General features: G+C 46.3%; 5 protein-coding genes across 5 annotated transcripts; 1 reads left to right on the top strand and 4 right to left on the bottom strand.

Annotated features, from left to right (window-relative positions):
• Nucleotides 1-666: 666 nt before the first annotated feature.
• Nucleotides 667-9,431, top strand: TREMEDRAFT_69535 (uncharacterized protein; the record flags this gene model as incomplete). Its single annotated transcript, XM_007006230.1, has 11 exons — nt 667-684; nt 1,152-1,764; nt 2,147-2,259; nt 2,451-2,518; nt 2,569-2,803; nt 2,846-3,066; nt 3,278-5,549; nt 5,614-6,965; nt 7,169-7,618; nt 7,811-9,142; nt 9,206-9,431. The coding sequence occupies 11 exons, from the start codon at nt 667-669 to the stop codon at nt 9,429-9,431; spliced, it is 6,900 nt and encodes a 2,299-aa protein (XP_007006292.1).
• A 292-nt stretch (nt 9,432-9,723) lies between these two features.
• On the bottom strand, nt 9,724-10,453 carry TREMEDRAFT_63928 (uncharacterized protein; the record flags this gene model as incomplete). Its single annotated transcript, XM_007006147.1, has 3 exons — nt 9,724-9,767; nt 9,794-10,164; nt 10,317-10,453. 3 exons carry the CDS (start codon nt 10,451-10,453, stop codon nt 9,724-9,726), a joined length of 552 nt encoding a protein of 183 aa, XP_007006209.1.
• A 451-nt stretch (nt 10,454-10,904) lies between these two features.
• On the bottom strand, nt 10,905-11,762 carry TREMEDRAFT_63927 (uncharacterized protein; the record flags this gene model as incomplete). Its single annotated transcript, XM_007006146.1, has 2 exons — nt 10,905-11,433; nt 11,620-11,762. 2 exons carry the CDS (start codon nt 11,760-11,762, stop codon nt 10,905-10,907), a joined length of 672 nt encoding a protein of 223 aa, XP_007006208.1.
• Nucleotides 11,763-13,205: 1,443 nt separating this feature from the next.
• Nucleotides 13,206-13,863, bottom strand: TREMEDRAFT_63926 (uncharacterized protein; the record flags this gene model as incomplete). The annotated part of the gene is made up of 2 exons (XM_007006145.1): nt 13,206-13,713; nt 13,775-13,863. The coding sequence occupies 2 exons, from the start codon at nt 13,861-13,863 to the stop codon at nt 13,206-13,208; spliced, it is 597 nt and encodes a 198-aa protein (XP_007006207.1).
• Nucleotides 13,864-15,586: 1,723 nt separating this feature from the next.
• On the bottom strand, nt 15,587-18,173 carry TREMEDRAFT_40135 (uncharacterized protein). Its single transcript, XM_007005987.1, has 11 exons — nt 18,053-18,173; nt 17,823-17,856; nt 17,661-17,719; nt 17,572-17,615; nt 17,094-17,477; nt 16,908-17,041; nt 16,567-16,862; nt 16,204-16,522; nt 16,083-16,158; nt 15,875-15,966; nt 15,587-15,690 (listed from the first exon to the last, which is right to left on the bottom strand). The coding sequence occupies exons 1-11, from the start codon at nt 18,061-18,063 to the stop codon at nt 15,664-15,666; spliced, it is 1,476 nt and encodes a 491-aa protein (XP_007006049.1). The 5' UTR covers nt 18,064-18,173; the 3' UTR covers nt 15,587-15,663.
• Nucleotides 18,174-18,477: the final 304 nt, after the last annotated feature.

Below are 18,477 nucleotides of genomic sequence, written 5' to 3'. Positions count from 1 at the left end.
CTAAGCAAGAGGTTGTTGTTCCTCTAACGATTGTCGGGATTAGTGATCAAGGGACAATACCACCGTCTCGGAAGCTCAAGAGGATGAAGTTTGACCGTATTTCTTCCTCGGTCTCCATTCAAGCAGTGGATATACATAGTAGGAAGTCTTCGGATATCAAATCAGAGCAGATTGTGAGAGATAGTATCAAGATGGAGAGAACGAAAGTGAAAAGAGGACGTTTCTCAGTAGATAGAACCCGACTTCGAGCATTGATGGCGGATGATACCAGACAATAGTCATTGTATGGACCCGTGCTAAAAGTGGAGCCCCACAAAAGACAAGCACGTAATAATCAGGCACTTTCACCTCCACACCCCTCCTTTACCCTCCCCCTTACCCTCTTCGCGTCGACGCGACTACTCATACTTTATCCCTACCTCAAGTCTTGTCTCATCTTTTCTCTTATCAATCCTTTTTTTCTTTCTTGTTTGTCCATCTTGTCTTAGTGCTTAGTATCCCATCAATTTTGTCCTCGAAAAGATGGAGTCGAACGATTCACAACAAGAAAGAAATCGTCTTTCCCGTTCTGCCTCGCAGAGAAAAAGTTATGTCGACCTAACAGTCGAAACTGACCCCGAGGAATCGGAAGAGGAGAGGACACCTAGATCTTTTAGGGCGAACAAAATGGTCAACGGACAAAGAGTGAGTTGTAATCTCTTTTGATCTCTTTTAGTTCTCGGTCGTCAGTTTTTTTTGGGTGTCCTGATGTTGGGAATATGATGTGAATTCTTGATTCCTGATTTCTACTGGAAATGGGTGATGAAAAAAGTATACATGCTACCTTGGATATGTTGTGCTAGTGGACTGTGCACCATGTAAATATATCTTCCCTGGGAAGATGAGGATATCGAGTATACTCGTACACATACACATCCTCTTCCTCTTCCGTGGTTGTGTGATACTTTCCTGAAAATCTCATCTCTGGAGATCTTATATAAACATCTTCCCTAATCCAAAATTTCCAATTTGTGATTTGTTGTCGAGTTTGAACGAACACGGACACTTCATTCCAGAGAAAGAAACATCACCAAGAGGCGAGTCTTGAACTATGACTCTCACTTGATAGAAAGATCAGAGTGATTGGTAAGGATAGATTTGCTAATTGACAGGATTCCACATCTTCTCAAACCGGCGACGACGACAACGAAGAAGAAGAGGAGGAAATCATTCTTGAAGAACCTGAATTAGGTGAAGAAGAATATAACGTTGAATACATTGTAGATTCAAGATTCAGACCTATCAAAGGAGCATACGTTCTTGAGTATTTAATTCATTGGGAAGGATACGATCATTCTGAAGATTCTTGGACACCAGCTACTCAATTTGACGACGACGATCCACCCGTTCTTGAATTTTACGAGAAACATCCAGACGCAGCTAGAGTAGGAACTGTTCCATTGAAGAAAAGTCCCGTGAAGAACGGTGATATACGAAATTTCTTTAGTATGCCTCCTAAGAAAGAAAAGGTTTTCGGAAGTATTGATATGAATCGGGTAAAAGAACAAGGGAGGAAAGAAAAAGAGTTGAAAAGGATGAAAAAGGAAAGAAAGGAAAAGGAACTCAAGAAGAAAAAGAAGAGAAATGAGAATGATGATGATGATGGTAGTGATTTCGTAATGGATGTTAATATGGTTGAAGATGATGATTTTAAAATGAGTGCGGAAGAATCTGAAGTTGAAGGTGATGTGGAAGAAGAAGATGATGATTTAGAATCTGTTGGTGGTGAGGTTTCATTCTTGTTTTCTTCAATTTGTCTCCCTTTCATAATCTTCCCCTTCCCTCTGAAGACTGATGAAACTTTATAAGTTTATTCATCCTCACCCTTCTTACCCATTTCCTGGTTCAATCACTCTTATCTCGATCACCCTTTAACGCGTACAATGACAGGAGATAGGTTGGGCGTATCGTGTATCGTGAATGAAACTCGAGCTGATTCGGTAGAAGTGGAAAAACCAATCAAGAAGTCGTTCTCAGGAGGATGGGGTGTTAAGCTCAAGGGGCCAAAGAAACCTCCAGTCAATTTGTAAGTCTTGCTTTCTTGGACAATCTGAGGACGTTTTGATCAGAGAGAGGTGCTGAAAATGAAGGAACGGCTATAACACAGGTATCAAAGGTTTAGGACAAGATGCAGAGATAAAGGCTGCAATTAAGAACCTAAGCGAAGATCTACCTCCTATGAATGATATAGAGTTGATGTTTGATCATATGGTTTCAAGAGTGAGTTTTCACTTTTATCCTTTTTTCGCTCTTCTCCTCTGTCGCTCACGCTTATATAATTTCCCTTGACCATCATCCCCCTTCCTGCTGCTTTTCACATGCCGTCCCCTCTTGGTACTTCCCGTCCATCCTTCCCTCTTTTCTCCCTGCGAGATCTATCATCTGTCACAACTCCCCACTGACAACTGTAGGTACCTGATGTCGTCAAATTAGTCCAACATCTCAACGGTCGGAAGCTACGAGTAGCCACCATGTGCTCGTACGTCCTTCATCTTCTGTCCAAAAATCCATCTCTGACATCTGCAACAGAGGCACGGAATCTCCTTTACTAGCTTTGAACATGATCGCCAAAGCTATCAAAAAACAACATGGTCTCACCCTTTCTTTCGATCACGTCTTCTCATGCGAAATCGAACCTTTCAAACAAGCATACATCGAACGAAACTTTGCTCCTCCTATTTTATTCCGCGACGTCACTGAATTAGGAAAGAAAAGAGCTCATACGGCTTACGGATCACTTGCTGCCGTACCTGGTAATGTCGATGTGAGCCACCCTATGGTTCGTGCTCCAAAGCTGACTTCACAGTTACTCATTGCTGGAACTTCATGTGTCGATTATTCTAATTTAAACAATCAACAACAAGATATTGAAGCGAACGGGGAATCTGGTAGGACATTTCGTGGGATGTTACAATGGGTCAAAAAACATCAACCTCCTGTGGTCATTTTGGAGAATGTTTGTAATGCTCCGTGGGATAAGGTTGTGGAATATTTCGCTCAGATCGATTATGATGCTCAATACGCTCGGTATGTCTTCCCCTCCTTCCTCTTGTGCGCGTTGCTTTTCTCACACATATTCCTCAATCAGCTATTGGATTCTCGATCGTCAGGCGATTATTTGATCCCCGCTCCTACACCAAAAAGTTTGCCGATTAGCTGCAGGATTCTCGCTCCCCCGTGACACTCTCATCAGGTGGCTTTAAAAAGGGGAAGACACTTGAATATGCTGACCCACAAGCCTTGATACCAAGGAATTTTACATACCCCATACCCGTACCCGAGTCTACCTCTTCGCCACCCCTATGGCCAACGCCGAGAAGCACCTGTCAGAGAAGTGGGCGGCCACAGTGAAAGCCATGCGTCGACCTTGGTCCGCCCCTTTCGAAGCCTTTCTTCTCCACACCGACGACACTCACATCCACCGAGCCCGTCTCGACCTCGCCAGTGCCAAGGAACACAAAGATGGCACTCAACGAAAAGCGACCGATTGGAACCGATGTGAATCCAGACATCAGCGTGCTCGTCAAGAGGAAAAGCTGGGTCTGCTTCGTCCTCTCACCGCATGGACCGAAGCTGGTGTTTGCAAAGGTTTGGATTGGACATGGAACGATTGGCTTCTCTCACAAACTGAACGTGTCGTTGATCTTCTTGAAATTTCTACTTTGCGCATGGCCAAAGAAGGTGTTGATTCGGGCTACAAAGCGTGTATCTGGAACGTCAGTCAAAACGTTGATCGACAAACTCAATCTGCCAAGACCGCCCTTGCGCCATGTCTCACACCCAACATGATTCCCTGGGTGACCAACCGAGGAGGACCTGTTACTGGCCGGGAAGCTTTGGCTCTTCAGGGGATTCCCGTTAGAGAACTTCTGTTGACGAGCGAGAACGAGGATCAACTGGCGGATTTGGCGGGTAACGCGATGACTACTACAGTTGTAGGGGCGTCTATGCTGGCAGCATTGAAAGTTGCTTTGTCAAAGATCGTCAAGGGCGAAGATGCAGCGGGAGATGCGGCGAGAATTGAGGAAGATGCTTCTGTTGTCGATTCCGACGTTGCGGGACGTATCATCGGTGAAGACAAACTCAAAGTTCATGCTCTCGACTTGGCTAAGGTGACTCCTGCCAATTTGTCTGAAATCCTCGATCTTGCCGAACGAAGTTCTAGACATTGTCAATGTGAAGGGCAATCGGGTACTGCGGCGCCTATCATACAATGCACCGTCTGTGGATACAGAGCGTGTAAGTCTTGTGGTGGAAGACCGGATCATCAATACGTTCCTTGTCCCAACATCCGTGTGGAACCTGGGGAATTCGAAAAACGTTTCAAAGAACTTTTACCGATGCGAGTACAAGTCGCCGGACTTTCCCAAGAAGTACTCGAATCCACTCGGTCTAAAGCGGAGAAGAAAGGGAAAGGTTCCGTTCAAGATAAAGATTGGACGTTATGGAGTAAAGCCGTTTTGGGTGGAGTGAACGGAGCCGAATTTCGTTTCCGTTATCTCAAAAGACAATTCACTTGGACGGCAGTATACGAAGCACCTAATGCCACTCTTGATTTATTCCTCGATACCAAACGACCCGAATGGCGACTCACCATCAAAGCTCCTGCTAGTGAACCTGTCAATTCTCGTCTTCGTGCTCTTGTCTTACATCCTGTAGCTCGACTACGCTTCGATTTATCCGGACAAGACGTTTTGTGTGGTCGTTGGGAATTATGTCTACCATCTCAACATACAATACCCATTGATATCCGAGGGAAAGGAGAGTTGGTACCTTCATGGGCTGCGTCGTTGGGTTTGCAAGGTGAATTCGAAGGTACACAAAGATGGTCGCAATTAGAAGTTACTGTTCCCGAAGAAGCCGCTCAAGTACTGGATCGTAAACTTTCAGGAACTTATACTCTTTTACTTAAATGCGGACAAGCTATGGGTTCACTTCACAAGAAAGTTGAAGACGAATCGGATCAAGGTCTTCAACCTTTGTTTTTCTTCTTTGACCCCTCACGGTGTGGAGAAGCAGAGGACGACTTTTACGTTTTCTCCACTACGATAGAGAGGTTAGACTTTGGAACGGAACGTGCTGTTATCGCTACTCTCGAGCCCAAATGGCGTGAATCGGCAAGACCACACGACAGGGTCAAATTACAGATCCGTGGTGCTTGGGTTAAATGTTCGGCTGCTCACATGGAAGCTGTAGGAGGGGGAGAAATCGCCGTTGAATCTGGAAACGATGACAACAGACGGGATAGGGCGACCTATGCCACTCCACCTTCTCCGGCAAGTATCTCTGATACATTGAAGAACGACGGATGTGATCATGCGTCTGCTCTATTGACTTGTAGGGTGCCTTTAGATCCAAAACACTCGGAAAGTATGTGGCGAGAAGGGAAATGGGGAGAAGTGGATCTACTTCATCAAGGAAACACCACATTCGCCAATTTAGCTTGGATCACCGAACGGATACCTCCTCTCGATGGGGTCAGTCAATGGACTAGATTGTCAAGTGTGGATGTGAGTGATACTTTACATCATCAATCATTCGACTTGATCAGCGAGTTATAAGACTGATGAACAGGCATCAGGAGCTGCATGTAGTCGATGTGCACCTCGTCCACCTAAAATCCATTGGATCAAGAGATTAGGCAAGTTGAACAAGAATGGTGGAAAGACAAAATCAACCATTGTGGCTTTTGAAGATAAACTTGAAGCTGGTCGATACGAACATGCTTTGAAAACTCGTCCTTCTCCATTCGTCGTACAACTTCGTCTTGATAATGACGTCGGTTCTTTCCGTATAGGACTTAACATTGTTTCTCTCGTTCATCGTGCTTTATCCCGACTTCCTATCAATCAAAACAAAGGAGAAATCCACCTGTCCTGGCGATTAACCCCTGGTCAAGTTGCCGATGTCCCAACACCACCTCGAGTCTTCATTCTTCCTTCGAACAAGAAAGATCCTCAACATGGTCAACCACGTACATTCAGATTACCATTAAGAAAAGAACAATTACGATCTCTTTGGTGGATGCTTGAACAAGAAAAAGCCGTTGGGAAAACACATACTTTTGTTGAAGAAGAAATTTCCGAAGCTGCTTTACCTTCTCTTGGTTGGAGAGCAGAAGGAAAAGCGGAAAGACCAGTGATGATTCGTGGTGGTGTTATTGCCGATCAAGTAGGATATGGAAAAACAATCATCTCTTTAGCTCTAATCGCTGAATCTAAACCTTTACCCGCTCCTGAACCTTCACCAAAAGGTTTGATAGATCTAAAAGGTACTCTCATCGTCGTTCCTGGTCATTTAAGTAAACAATGGCCTAGCGAGATTACCAGATTCACAGGAAAAGCATTCACAACTATCGTCATTCAGAATATGAGAGATTTACAATCAAGAACCATTTCAGAATTATCAAGAGCGGATATAATCGTAATAGCTTCTGAATTATTCGAATCGGATGCTTATTGGGAAAGGTTTGAATATCTTTCTGCTCAACCTGAAGATTGGTTGAATGATAAGAATGGAGGAAGGTTCTTTGCGGATAGGTTCGAAACTGCCATGAGTTCATTAAGAACACAAACTGCCGTTTTGGAAGATGAAGGAGCTGAAAAAGTGGAAGAAAATGCAGAGAAAATGCATAAGATCGCAAAAGAGGAGGCGGAGAATAAAAGGGATGCTCATAAATCTGCGAATTATGGAAAGAGGAAGAAAGGACAAGCTTATAGGGATAGGTTTGATACTACTTTGAAAGGGAAGAAGGATACTACGGAAGACATTGAGAAATGGGAAGCTTCGGATGATGAGAGTGAGGAAGAACAGGAAAAAGTACCCATTCCAACGTTTAGGAAAGCTTCGGGTACTGCATCGTTTTCGAGTTCGGCGGTGAGGAAGGATTTCAGGTTGTTGTCTGCGCCTGTCATGCACATGTTCCGGTGGGTTCTCCTTCTCCTTTCTTCCTTCCTTCCTCTATACACACTCACCCACTGTGTTCTACCTTGCAGGTCTCAATTGTCCTACAGGTCTACAGTGTTCTCTCATACTCGGAGGTCAATCTATGATGATCTTGCTCAGTATTTTGAATCCCCCCCCCCCCCTTACCCCCCGAAGGGTTGTCAAGATAGTCGACTGATGACAGATTCCGCCGAGTCATCGCGGATGAATTCACCTACCTTGACAAAAAGTCCCTCGCCGCTCTTCTTCGTCTCTCGTCATGCTACAAATGGGTCCTCTCTGGTACTCCCCCTGTCAGCGATTTCCCTGCCATCCGAAGTATTGCCGCCTTCATGGGTATCCATCTTGGTGTGGAAGATGATGCAGAGGGTAGCGCTTCATCCCAAAAAGCCAGGGCAAAGGAACAAACTCAGGCGGAGAAGTTCCATGCGTTCAGAGAAATTCACTCCTCTGCGTGGCATAGACGAAGGGACGATTTGGCTCAAGAATTCTTGAATGTGTTTGTGAGACAAAACATTGCCGAGATTGATGATATCCCCACGGTGGAACATGTACACGAAGTCAAATTGCCCGCTTCTGAAGGTGCCGTATATCTCGAGTTGGAACATCATTTGCAAGCTTTGGAGATGCAAGCGTGGGTTTTATCATATGTGATCTCAAGTATCCCTTCTTCCCTATTCTTTGCCAGCTGCCTGCCATACGTCTGTGTTCTAATCATTTTCGCTTCCCTCCTCTCTTCTTGCCTCTGAAATTGTAAAGCCACCGCTTCTTGCGTGACTATCAGCTTGGATGTGGAGTCGACTTTGTGGACACAACTGACAAACAGACGAAAAGAAACAAAGTTCAAAAACGTTTCACAAGGTGATCGAAACGCCCGTCTGGAAGAAGCCCTTGCAGATTCCAAAACTGCAGAAGAAGCACTGCTCAAACGTTGCTGTCATTTCACTCTAGATCTCACGGACAAGAAAAGAGATGCCAGATCTGCTCAAGAAGCGTGCGATCATATTTCCGGCGCACGGTCGTCTCAATTAGAAGGCTGCGAGAGAGATCTCACCGCTTCTGTCAACACCGCCGTCGGTCTTCATTTATATATCCGGAGGAAAGGTTTCTTCGGTAAGAATGATGATGATCGACAACACTTCAAAGAATTTGTCGACTTTTCTTTTGATCAAACTCAACATTTGGGAGACAAAGAAGCTGCTCAACGGCTCATTCATGTATTGGAAAAGTGTGGATTCAAAGAAGGAGGTGTTTTCCCTACCGAAACGGCAGATGGTAAAGCTCCAAAGTTGGAAAAAGGTGCAAAAGTTGAAGATGTCAAATGGCAATTACGAGAACAAACTCATTTACTTCGTCGTCTGGCAAAAGAACTCGTCGCCCGTGTGAGAAGTTTACGATTTTTCGACGTAGTACGAAAACTTCAAAAAGCTGGCGAAGCGGCAAAAACCGTACTTGAATCTTCGACTTGTCCTCACAAACCTTCGACCCATCCAAACGTCGAAATGGCCGTTTTATCATGTTGTGGTCATGTGGCATGTTTCCAATGTATGTCACATGCTGCCGACTCACAGAAATGTGTCAATGGTACCAATTGTGGTGCAGCAGTCCGACATACGAACATTGTCAAAGTTTCATCATTAGGAATAGAAGGAGAATTATCTTCAGGTAGATATGGAGCGAAACTTCAACGTCTTGTCGATCTAATCCATTCAATCTCTTCAAGAGATCGTATTCTCGTCTTTCTACAATGGGAAGATTTAGCTTCGAAAGTTTCAGAAGCTTTGACAGCTGGTAAGATACCTCATGAGACTTTATCTGGGAGTGTCAAATCTCGTGCCAACACATTAGACAAATTCCAAAATTCCGACGTTGAATCAGCTCGGGTATTGTTACTCAAAATGAACGATGCTAGTGCCGCAGGATCGAATTTGACAACTGCGAATCACGCCATTTTCCTCGGTCCATTATTCACCAACTCTCTTCTCAATTATAGAGCTGTGGAAACTCAGGCGATAGGACGAGTGAGAAGATATGGACAACAAAAGAAGGTACATATTCATCGTCTTCTGGCTTTGGATACGATAGATATCACCATTTTCAATACTCGTACGGCGGAATTGGCAGCGAAACCGGATTATGAACCTTTACCTCGAGGTCCGTGGGATCCAAAGAAAGAGAAGGAAGAGGCCAAGGCACTCAGAGAAGCGAAGAAGATTCAGAGTATGGTAATTGATGATGATGATATGGGAGAGGTATTGGGAGAAGGGAAGAGGAGGAAGAGGGATGGGGAAGTTAATGGAGATGGAGAGGTTGATGATGTGAGTGATGAACTGGAAGTAAGACCAAGAAAGAAGCCAAAGAAAGTAGAGGTGGTCGTATACACCAGAAGTCCGGAGAAAGTTGGATTTGGTCAGGAGGCGTTCATGGTTCTGAGTGATGACGAGTGAGGGTAATTCTGGCATCTATGCATATCTGTTGACAGTACCTTTGGGTCTACAATTGTTGCATCACAGAGTCGTTCGCTTGTATAGTTCGGAAGAATGGAATGACTAGAGCACTCCTAGCATTTGTAGAATCTTCATAGTAGAAGTGGTCCCAAGTTGTTGGGAACGTAACATAAATTCTCATGCTCTCCAAAAATCATTTGACCCCACCCTTGAACTTTTGTAGCTTTCAGGGGTGAAGACATCAGCTACCCTTTTCCATTCTGTTAGTCCTATTTTCATATCCCAACCTAGATTAACCCGTCGTTGAAATAGCGCCAACAGCCATTCTGAAGGTATCTGATTGAGAGTCTCCTTTGAACAACCATACCATTCGTGCCAAGGGTCACCTTTGTATTCAGAGAAGTGCTTGATCGACGCGGCTGCAAGTTCCACATGACCACACTGAGCTGCCAGAGCAAAGGTGCCGATCGGGTCCTTCTGAGTAAAGCGCATGAACCCCTCCAGCGCCTTGTGCTTCAGGGCTTCGGCTTGGAAGCGGTCACATAATTTGAGCAGGAGTTTTAGTGCTCCCAATTGGACGTCAAGTGTGGGAGGCGATGAGGAGTGGAAGAGATCGAGAAAGAAGCGTAAGATATCGTTCCAAACATCGAGCTCGATCGGCTTGGTGGAGGACAGTAGAGGAGTTTCGGTGGATTCGTTTTGTGGAAGTGTGAGCATGTCGGAGAAGACTTGACTGAGTATTCGTCAGCACATATCCAACTAAATTGTAAATGTACTTGTACATGACACTATACATGTTCTCCTACACTACTTATGAGGTGCACTGAGTTGACAGGGCCGTCTGGTGATGACGTGAAATGAGAGGGAGAGAAATGAAAAACATACCTATGTCGCTTCAAAGGCCATCCGTGCGCGCGAAAATGGACCTTGTCGGAAGAAACGAAGATGACGGTAGCAGTGGGATCATTGTAAACTTCATCCCATTTGATCTCTTCATTGGGTTCAGTAGCGGGGTCGGACATATTGAGTGGATATGAGGAGTTTGAGAAGGGGAAATGAAAGAGAAGAAAGAGTAGAGGAAGAGAGGTCGAATTCGTGGGGACATCACAACCCGTAGGGCGGATGCCCTGAAGCCTCGAGGCAAGCATGGTTCTAGCGTTATCCTCTTTGATGGCATCACATAGAGGGTGAGCTTCCTCCTCCCGGAGAGAGATTTCCGTGCCCTCGGGACAAATATGAGACGCACGAGTCAAATTCAAGAGACTGATCTCGGCAAGTCGGGACGGTTCTCACCATCAGGCAGTGTCTCTCTTGCAACTCTTGGTACTTTGAGGATCATGAGGTCATTCGAGTGAACGGAAAAGGCAAGACTATACATGTACTTTAGTAAAGTCAACTTCACGAACCGTGAACCCCTTAATTGGTTGCATTCAGGGTTGATGTAATGTACGTAGTTCAGACCAGAACCCGAACTCACGGATCGAAGCCGCGAGCAACACTTTCCCAATTGTCCACGTAACATCTCCCTCCCTCGATGGACCCCCCAAATCTCCGACAGCAAAGCTCAACCAACCAGGGGGAACGTATATCCGTGACAGCTTTACCCAAGCTTGTGAGGCCTGCATTGACTGGGAAATGTTTAATAGCCGCCCTTGCCATTTTTATATGATTATATCGAGAGGCGATTACAAACGTCTGCTTGGGGTCTCGATGAGCAATGGTCTCATAAGCGTCCATGATCTTGTTCTTGAGATTCCCGCAATCGTACTTGTCGCACAATGCCAATACGGCAGACAATTCAGCAGTGGTGATGTCGAGGGTTGGCATAGAGGAGTGGCAACAGTTCATAAAGTGACGTAGGGTATCGGCCGGTGCGTCGATGGTGATGGGGAGAGGAGAGTGTTGCAGGGACAGAGCGTTATCAACGGCGTGGAATTCGGGCGAATGGGCGTGTGTCTGCGGCGGTGGAGAGGGAAGTGTGAGCATATCGGCGAAAACTTGACTGGCATCTCGTCAGCCTGCGTCACTTCTCAAGGTCCGGAAGTCATAGATATCAAGATGAGCTCAAGTCGGTGTATTGGACTGAAAGCATGACCAGTGAGTGGATCAAAGCTGTAGCTTCGCCGCGAAACAAAATTCGAGCGACAGGGTGAAATGAAATGTTGGAGTGATGACGAGAGAAGCTCACCTGTGTCGCTTCAAATTCCATCCATGTACGCGGAAATGGACGTTGTCAGAGGAGACGAAAATGATATTGGCGGAGGGATCATTGTAGTATTGGTCCCACTTGAGATCTTGTGTAGACGAGGGAGTTTTGGTCGACTTGGACATGATGGGAAGATTTGTTGAAGAGAGAAGATGAGTGTAGACAGGAAAGTGAATTTGCACACTGAAATAGACCGTAAGAGAACCGAAACGGAAACGGAGACCCTGATGTATCAGTCTTCCGTACATCGGGCAGGTCAAAGGACGTACATCTTATGAGTCCCAGGGAAAGGCAAGATCCCACGATACCTCGTCCCAAGGTTTGATGGACATCCCATCATGACGAGATATGGGACTTTGCATCTGGAACCGAAGCTTCATAAGGTTGAGAGGCAAGCGTTCATCTATGTCGTCCGTTCTGTTCCCGAGGCTGTTGAGAGGGTAGAGAGGGTTCGATATGGATTCTAGAAATTGTTCTACGGCACATTGCACCAGTGTGGAATTACGAAATTCGATGCCGATGATAAAGCATTTGAGTGAACAATCTTGGGAGATATTATATTCTTTGACAGCCATCTTGATCAAATCCTCACATTGTTATTTGTTCAATAGACAAAGTAGGGAGTGAAAGTGGTATAGAGTGAATGTAGCCATCAAGTTCACGGTCATTGGGGCGGAGCAGAGATTGCTGAAGGCTTTTAGAGTAAAGAAGTCGGCTTCCGTTTGAATGGGAGAGTGAGAGATGTCGGTTGGGGATTCGAGCTCGAGCAAATTGCAAAAGAACGTGCTTCACTATTCAGCACTCTACTTGTGTTGTCGTAATGAACATACCTGTATTCTTTTAGAGGCCAAGTCAGAACTCTGAAGTGAATCCCATCGTCGGAAACCAGGATCACCTTAGCATACGGATCATCATAGTGTGTGTATCATATGATCTCCTCTTCCGAGTGAACCAAGGGGATAGAGGTTTGCGGGGACTCAGCGACCTCGTTTACTTGTTACGACATGGCTAAAAGAAGAGAAGTGAGTGAAGCGTCGACCATGTACCATGAGTCCCTCGTGTACGGTTCCCTTTCTCGGCGTCATCGTCAACTCCACTTAGCAATGCAGGGGAGCTTTAGTACTCTACAGTATGTTGCAGTTGAGCGAGTGTAAGAGAAGTAGTAATTGGACGGAAGGTGTGAAGAAGGGTATGTGATACAACATGACCACTCATGAGATCAACTCGTGAAGCATGATTGAGTCAGATCAGGGTGAAGGAGATTTTGACTTGGAAGGGAGAGGGGGGGGGGGGGGTTGAAAGCTGGATGTGTAAATACCTATATGAACCTCCAGGACACGCCACATCTGACAGGTTTGACTTTGATGGCATAGGGGGGACCGGACGGAGGACAAGTTCCATACATACCAGAGCAGTGACATGTGTATCCTGTCGATTTGTAAACGATCGATGAGGTTGCATGTCGGTCGCACCACTTTCTGTTCTGGTACGGCTTTCGTTATAGCGACACTGTGATTTCAGCGTGTGAAATTCTGCTCGAAAACGACTCACTGTGTGTGACATCCCTCTCACCAAACAGGATCAAACGTCTTGGCCACTTCTTTCCAAGGAATCACAATCACATTCCCTTCTTCCGATGTCCTTATGCGACCACATGTGAGTTGCAATAACGATGTCAGATTACGATATGGATCTTTTGAATGAACGGGAGTTTCATGTCCCCACTTTATGAACGGAATAGGGTATAGAGGCCATTCCGAATGTTCACGAAAATGAGCTATCGAAGTTCGAGCTATGTTGATCATATTGTAATCGACAGATAGAGCAAAGACTGATAAAGCATCTCTATCGATACCGCCACATGATTCTTGTAACCATTTAAGGATCTTGCGAATCAATTCATGACATTCAAGCTGGTTACATTGATGAAGAAGGATACGGAGGTCGGTGATATTCAAGTCGTCGATAAGTCCTCTCCAGGCGTTGGGATAACAAAGACCTATCAAACGACGGATAATACGAGCATCAGCAGTAAGATGAAGGGGGTCAAGGTTTTGGTTTCCCCGAAGTGAATTGCTGATGAGTTCACTATGTGGTGTCAGCCTTCTCCTCGTCAGCCGGACTGGTAAAGACTGACCTCTGTTGTTTAAGATGCCAAGTGGAAACGCGGAAATGTACATGATCGCTTGAGATGATGATAGCTTTGGCAGCAGGGTCGTCGTACATATACTTCGTCCCATTTAATCGGCTTGATATCGTTTACGCTGAGAGAGGTCATGGTCGAGCCGTCGTCGGGTTAAAAGTTCTATCATGTAGAGTAAGCAATTATATATATATGGGTTCAGCAGTCAGAAAATTTCGGGTGAAGGATGTTTCTTCTTCCCTGAGGAGCCGGAGGTCCGGAACACTCGTGACCGAAGCCGAGCAACAGTGTCAGATGATCCTAGTAAGGATCAGTCTCGTAGTCGCTTCTGAAGTTCACGATGTTCCTACTAGGCATCAGTAGCCACTGTCAAACATCAGCGCTCTCTCCCCTCCACTCACCCTCGACTCTCGATGCATCTCATCACCTCTTTCTTATCCACATCTCATAACCATCATCAAAACCACAATGCTCATCATGGCTTATCATCTGATCAATCAACCAGACATTCCATTGACCCTTTGACCAGGATAGAACATCCCAGCCACATCATCCCATTTCCTAATCGTATACACCCCCAGGTGTTCATGGTGTTGACGATGACGGATCAATTCCAACCACCAAGTACCGGGGATCACATTTGCCTGCTCCATCGGCACGCTGCTAAGTGGTGCAAAAGGTAGATTTGGAGCTTCGTCAAAAGCACCGATACAAGCTCGAGCAAGTGGAAGATGATCGAGTCTTGCAGCAAGCACGAAAGTGCCTACCGGGTCCTTGTATGCGTTCGAAGCGTAAAGGTCGAGAACTTGGTTTTTCACGCCGATACAACCGAGATGGTCGCAGATAGCGAGGAGGATTTCGACTTCACGAAGAGTGAAGTGGGATGGAGCGGGGAAAGGAGTGTAACAAAGACGGACAAAGTGACGAAGGACGTCGGTAGGTGCGGCAACGTCGATTTCGGCAAATGCTGGAATACCGTCACGGGAGTTGGAGGTGGACAGCATGTCGGCGATGAGGTCACTGAGGTTAGTGATTGTTTCATCATGGGTTGGTGGATTAATTCAAGGCATGCAGATCAAAGGGGAACATCAGGCGAGGGAGGAGAAGGATGTGGGAGGTAGATCAAGTGACGTATGTTGGCAATGCCGGTAGGAGAGAAGAAAGTTGTGTGATTAAGCCTCAAAGGAGCGTAGGATGATAAGAGGGCAATCCATGGAAAACGAAGTCAAGTAGGTGATAACTTATGACTGGACAGGAGGTAGGAAAAAATCATTTGAGATGAAGCGATGAACGAGGTCAGAGGAGACACATATGAAGGAAGATTGCGCAAGGAAGAATAGGAGTAGAAGACACAACTCACGACTTGCGCTTGATATGCCATCCATGGACGCGGAACTTGACTCCAGTGTCAGAAGTCAAAATGACATTGGCAGTTGGGTCGTCAAACTCTGCGTCAAACGTCACCCTTTCCTTGACTTCCTCCATGACAGTGTAGACGACCTTGGGGATGACTTCAGTGAGCGAAGTCATGGTTGCCTGTCGATGGTTGGGCGAGTAAGGGGAGGGGGAACGAGCGTTAATGAAATTACGAGGGGAGAGCATCTTGGAGTCTTGAGCTTTGCTTTTGGAGCTTACTACTGAGTTTCCTCTGCTTTGAGCCTGGGGAAGAGAACTGTGGTGAGAGAGAGCTTTATAAGTACGTCCAATAAAACATAAAGTGCTACTTGCCGCAAGCCTCATGTTAGTCTGACCCGCGCACGACCAAGAAGATGACGAGGAAGATGACGAGGACCCTGTCAAACAAGATAACACGACAAAGCAATGCTTGCATTTTCCCACCTTTGCCTCTCTCACACATTGCAAACAGATTTGCTGGGCATTCTCTAAGCATTGTACGTCGACGAAGAAACCTGCGTCGTCAACCTTGTCCGACCCCTTTTACGGGTCCTTTTCCCTGTTGCCGCGTGCCATGAGGACCGGGAGGCAAGGAATGCTCTCAAAACGAGGATGATGTTGCTGCACCGCATGAAGACAGGAATCAATATTGGGGATGGAATGTAGAGTGGGGCGGATCGGAGTGAAGGGAAAACTTACGTCGCCGGAACGTTCAGTCCATTTGACATGGATGTCTTGACCAGCTTTCATGTGGTCGTTTTCCTTACCGGGCAATACCTTGAACGTGTGCGCTGCGGGTTAGCGGATTCCGACGGCGGAGTAGAATGTAAGTCGCAAGACAAGGTGATCAACAAGGGATTGCTTGACGTTCGGGGACGAGTGAGGGCGTAAGACAGAGGAAACTCACCTCCGAAGTAGTCACGCTGCGCTTGCAACAGGTTGGCTGGCAGGACTTCAGCACGGTATCCGTCAAAGAACGAAAGCTGTTATTTCAGCATGTCATTTGATGAGCAGAACTTTTCACTCACCGCAGTGGTGAACGCCGGGATGGGGATACCCCAGAGGGTCGACTGAGCGATGACACGCCTCCAACCAGGTTGAGCGTTGGTGATGGCCTTGGTGAAGAACGGGCTGAACAAGATCGATTCGATCTTGGGGTTCTCACGATAGGCGGCGGTGATGTCGCTGAGGAAAACAGACTTGATGATACAACCTCCACGCCACATGGCGGCGATACCAGCATAGTTCATGCTAGGCCAGTCGTTGACCTTGGCAGCTTCACGCATCATCATGAAACCTTGAGCATATGAGATGATCTTCGAGGCGTAAAGAGCCTGTTCGAGATCGCTGTTCTTTCAGCAGGAATCGATGCAATGTATGAGAATACTCACTCGATGAATTGCTGCTTGTCACCTTGGAAGGGTTCGCGGGCTGGGGCAGCAAGGATCTTGGAAGCACGACCACGCTCTCCTTTCAGGGACGAGAGACAACGAGAGAAGACGGCCTCGCCGATGAGGGTGACAGGCATGCCGAGGTCGAGTGCATCGATGGCAGTCCATTTACCGGTACCCTTCTGACCTGCAGAGTCGAGGATCTTGTGTAACATGGGTTCACCGTCAGTGTCCTTGAAGCGGAGGATATCCCTGGTGATTTCAATGAGGAAAGAGTCAAGAACTCCACTGTTCCACTAAAATATCGTCAGTGCTGTCCAGATTATATCAGAAATACGTACCTTCTCGAAAATGTCAGCGATCTCATCTTCGGAGAGGTCAAGACCACGTTTGAGGATATCGTAGGCCTCGGCGATGAGTTGCATATCACCGTATTCGATACCGTTGTGAACCATTTTGACGTAATGACCGGCACCTGAAGAGCGAAATCAGCATTGAGCTAGTTCGATCGAGTAGATAGGACATACCGGTAGGACCGACCCAATCACAGCATGGTTCTCCCTCAGCCTGAGCTGCCGTCTTCTGGAAGATTTCCTTGATATGAGGCCAAGCGGCTTCACTACCACCGGGCATGAGAGAAGGACCGTTACGTGCACCCTCCTCACCACCGGAGACACCGGAACCGACAAAGAGAAGACCTTTAGCTTCGAGTTCATGGGTACGACGGATGGAATCGGGGTAGTGACTGTTACCACCGTCAATGATGATATCTCCTTTTTCGAGGAAAGGTTCGAGTTGAGCGATGAAGTCATCAACGGCCTGACCAGCTTTGACGAGGAGAATGATCCTTCGGGGTCTCTTGAGTTTAGAGCATAGTTCCTCGATCGAGCGAGCTCCAATGATTTGAGTTCCTTCACTGATCAGTTCTGGTCATCCACATGATCACAGATTGAATATGATGAAAGGAGACATGTGGGAAGGAATGCAGGAGGTATGTATGCTCACCCTTAGCTTCGTGCTCGAGGAAGTAATCAACTTTGGAGGTGGTACTGGAAAATAAGCATCTGTATGCAATGTGTCTGGTCTTAACTAACCGGTTGTAAGCGCAAACTTTGAATCCTTTGTCGTTCATGTTGAGGATCAAGTTTTGACCCTAATGTGTGGAATGTAAAATTGATGGATTGATCATTTATTATAGTGTGAGTAAAAATCATGTCAGCAAGTAGACCGCGAGTGACATTGAAGGGAAGATATACCATGACGGCCAAACCGATAAGACCAACATCGGCGCTGAGAGTCAGTATGAGTTCTGCACACTTTTGCTATTTGAATGGTACCATGGAGATGGTTGATGAGAGCAAAGGATGGACAGAATCAAGACATGAGATAGAGAGAAAGAGGGGGTAAACGTGCCTCCGCCTGTCCCGATCGCTGCGTCGAAACTGAAGGATTTAGGTAGAGGTGAGGACGGCAATGAGGAACTCACAGTTCAGACATTTTGAAGTAATGGGTTTTGAATGATATATATGAGAGTCAAGAAAGTTAAGAGGTTGATGAAGAGGTTGGTTGAGAGATGATTAGAAAGTGTAGAATGGGGTCAAGTAGTGATGACCGGCGATGAGGGCCGAGAGGGAGATTGGGGGGAGATTGGGGGATGGGGCAAGGGGCAAGGGAGGAGGGAGGGTCGATTAAGTGGTGAGCCTATTTTTCTTTCCCTATTTCTTCCTTACAAAGACTTTTATCGCCGTATCGCCGTACCGCCGTATGCCGCACATTCCTTCCGCCAAACGAAACCCCGATTCATGTGGCACTCAGCGTCACGATAATCCGCACATGCTTGTACAAGAATAATGTCATCATGTCGAACCCTATAAATTATAACGAGTCTGTTAGGAAAACGCTCAAAGGCTC

The sequence above is a fragment of the Tremella mesenterica genome (assembly GCF_000271645.1).
Source record: "Tremella mesenterica DSM 1558 unplaced genomic scaffold TREMEscaffold_9, whole genome shotgun sequence".
NCBI lineage: Eukaryota > Fungi > Basidiomycota > Tremellomycetes > Tremellales > Tremellaceae > Tremella > Tremella mesenterica.
The sequence above is the reverse complement of the archived record's forward strand: the minus strand, read 5'-3'. Positions and strand labels throughout refer to the sequence as shown.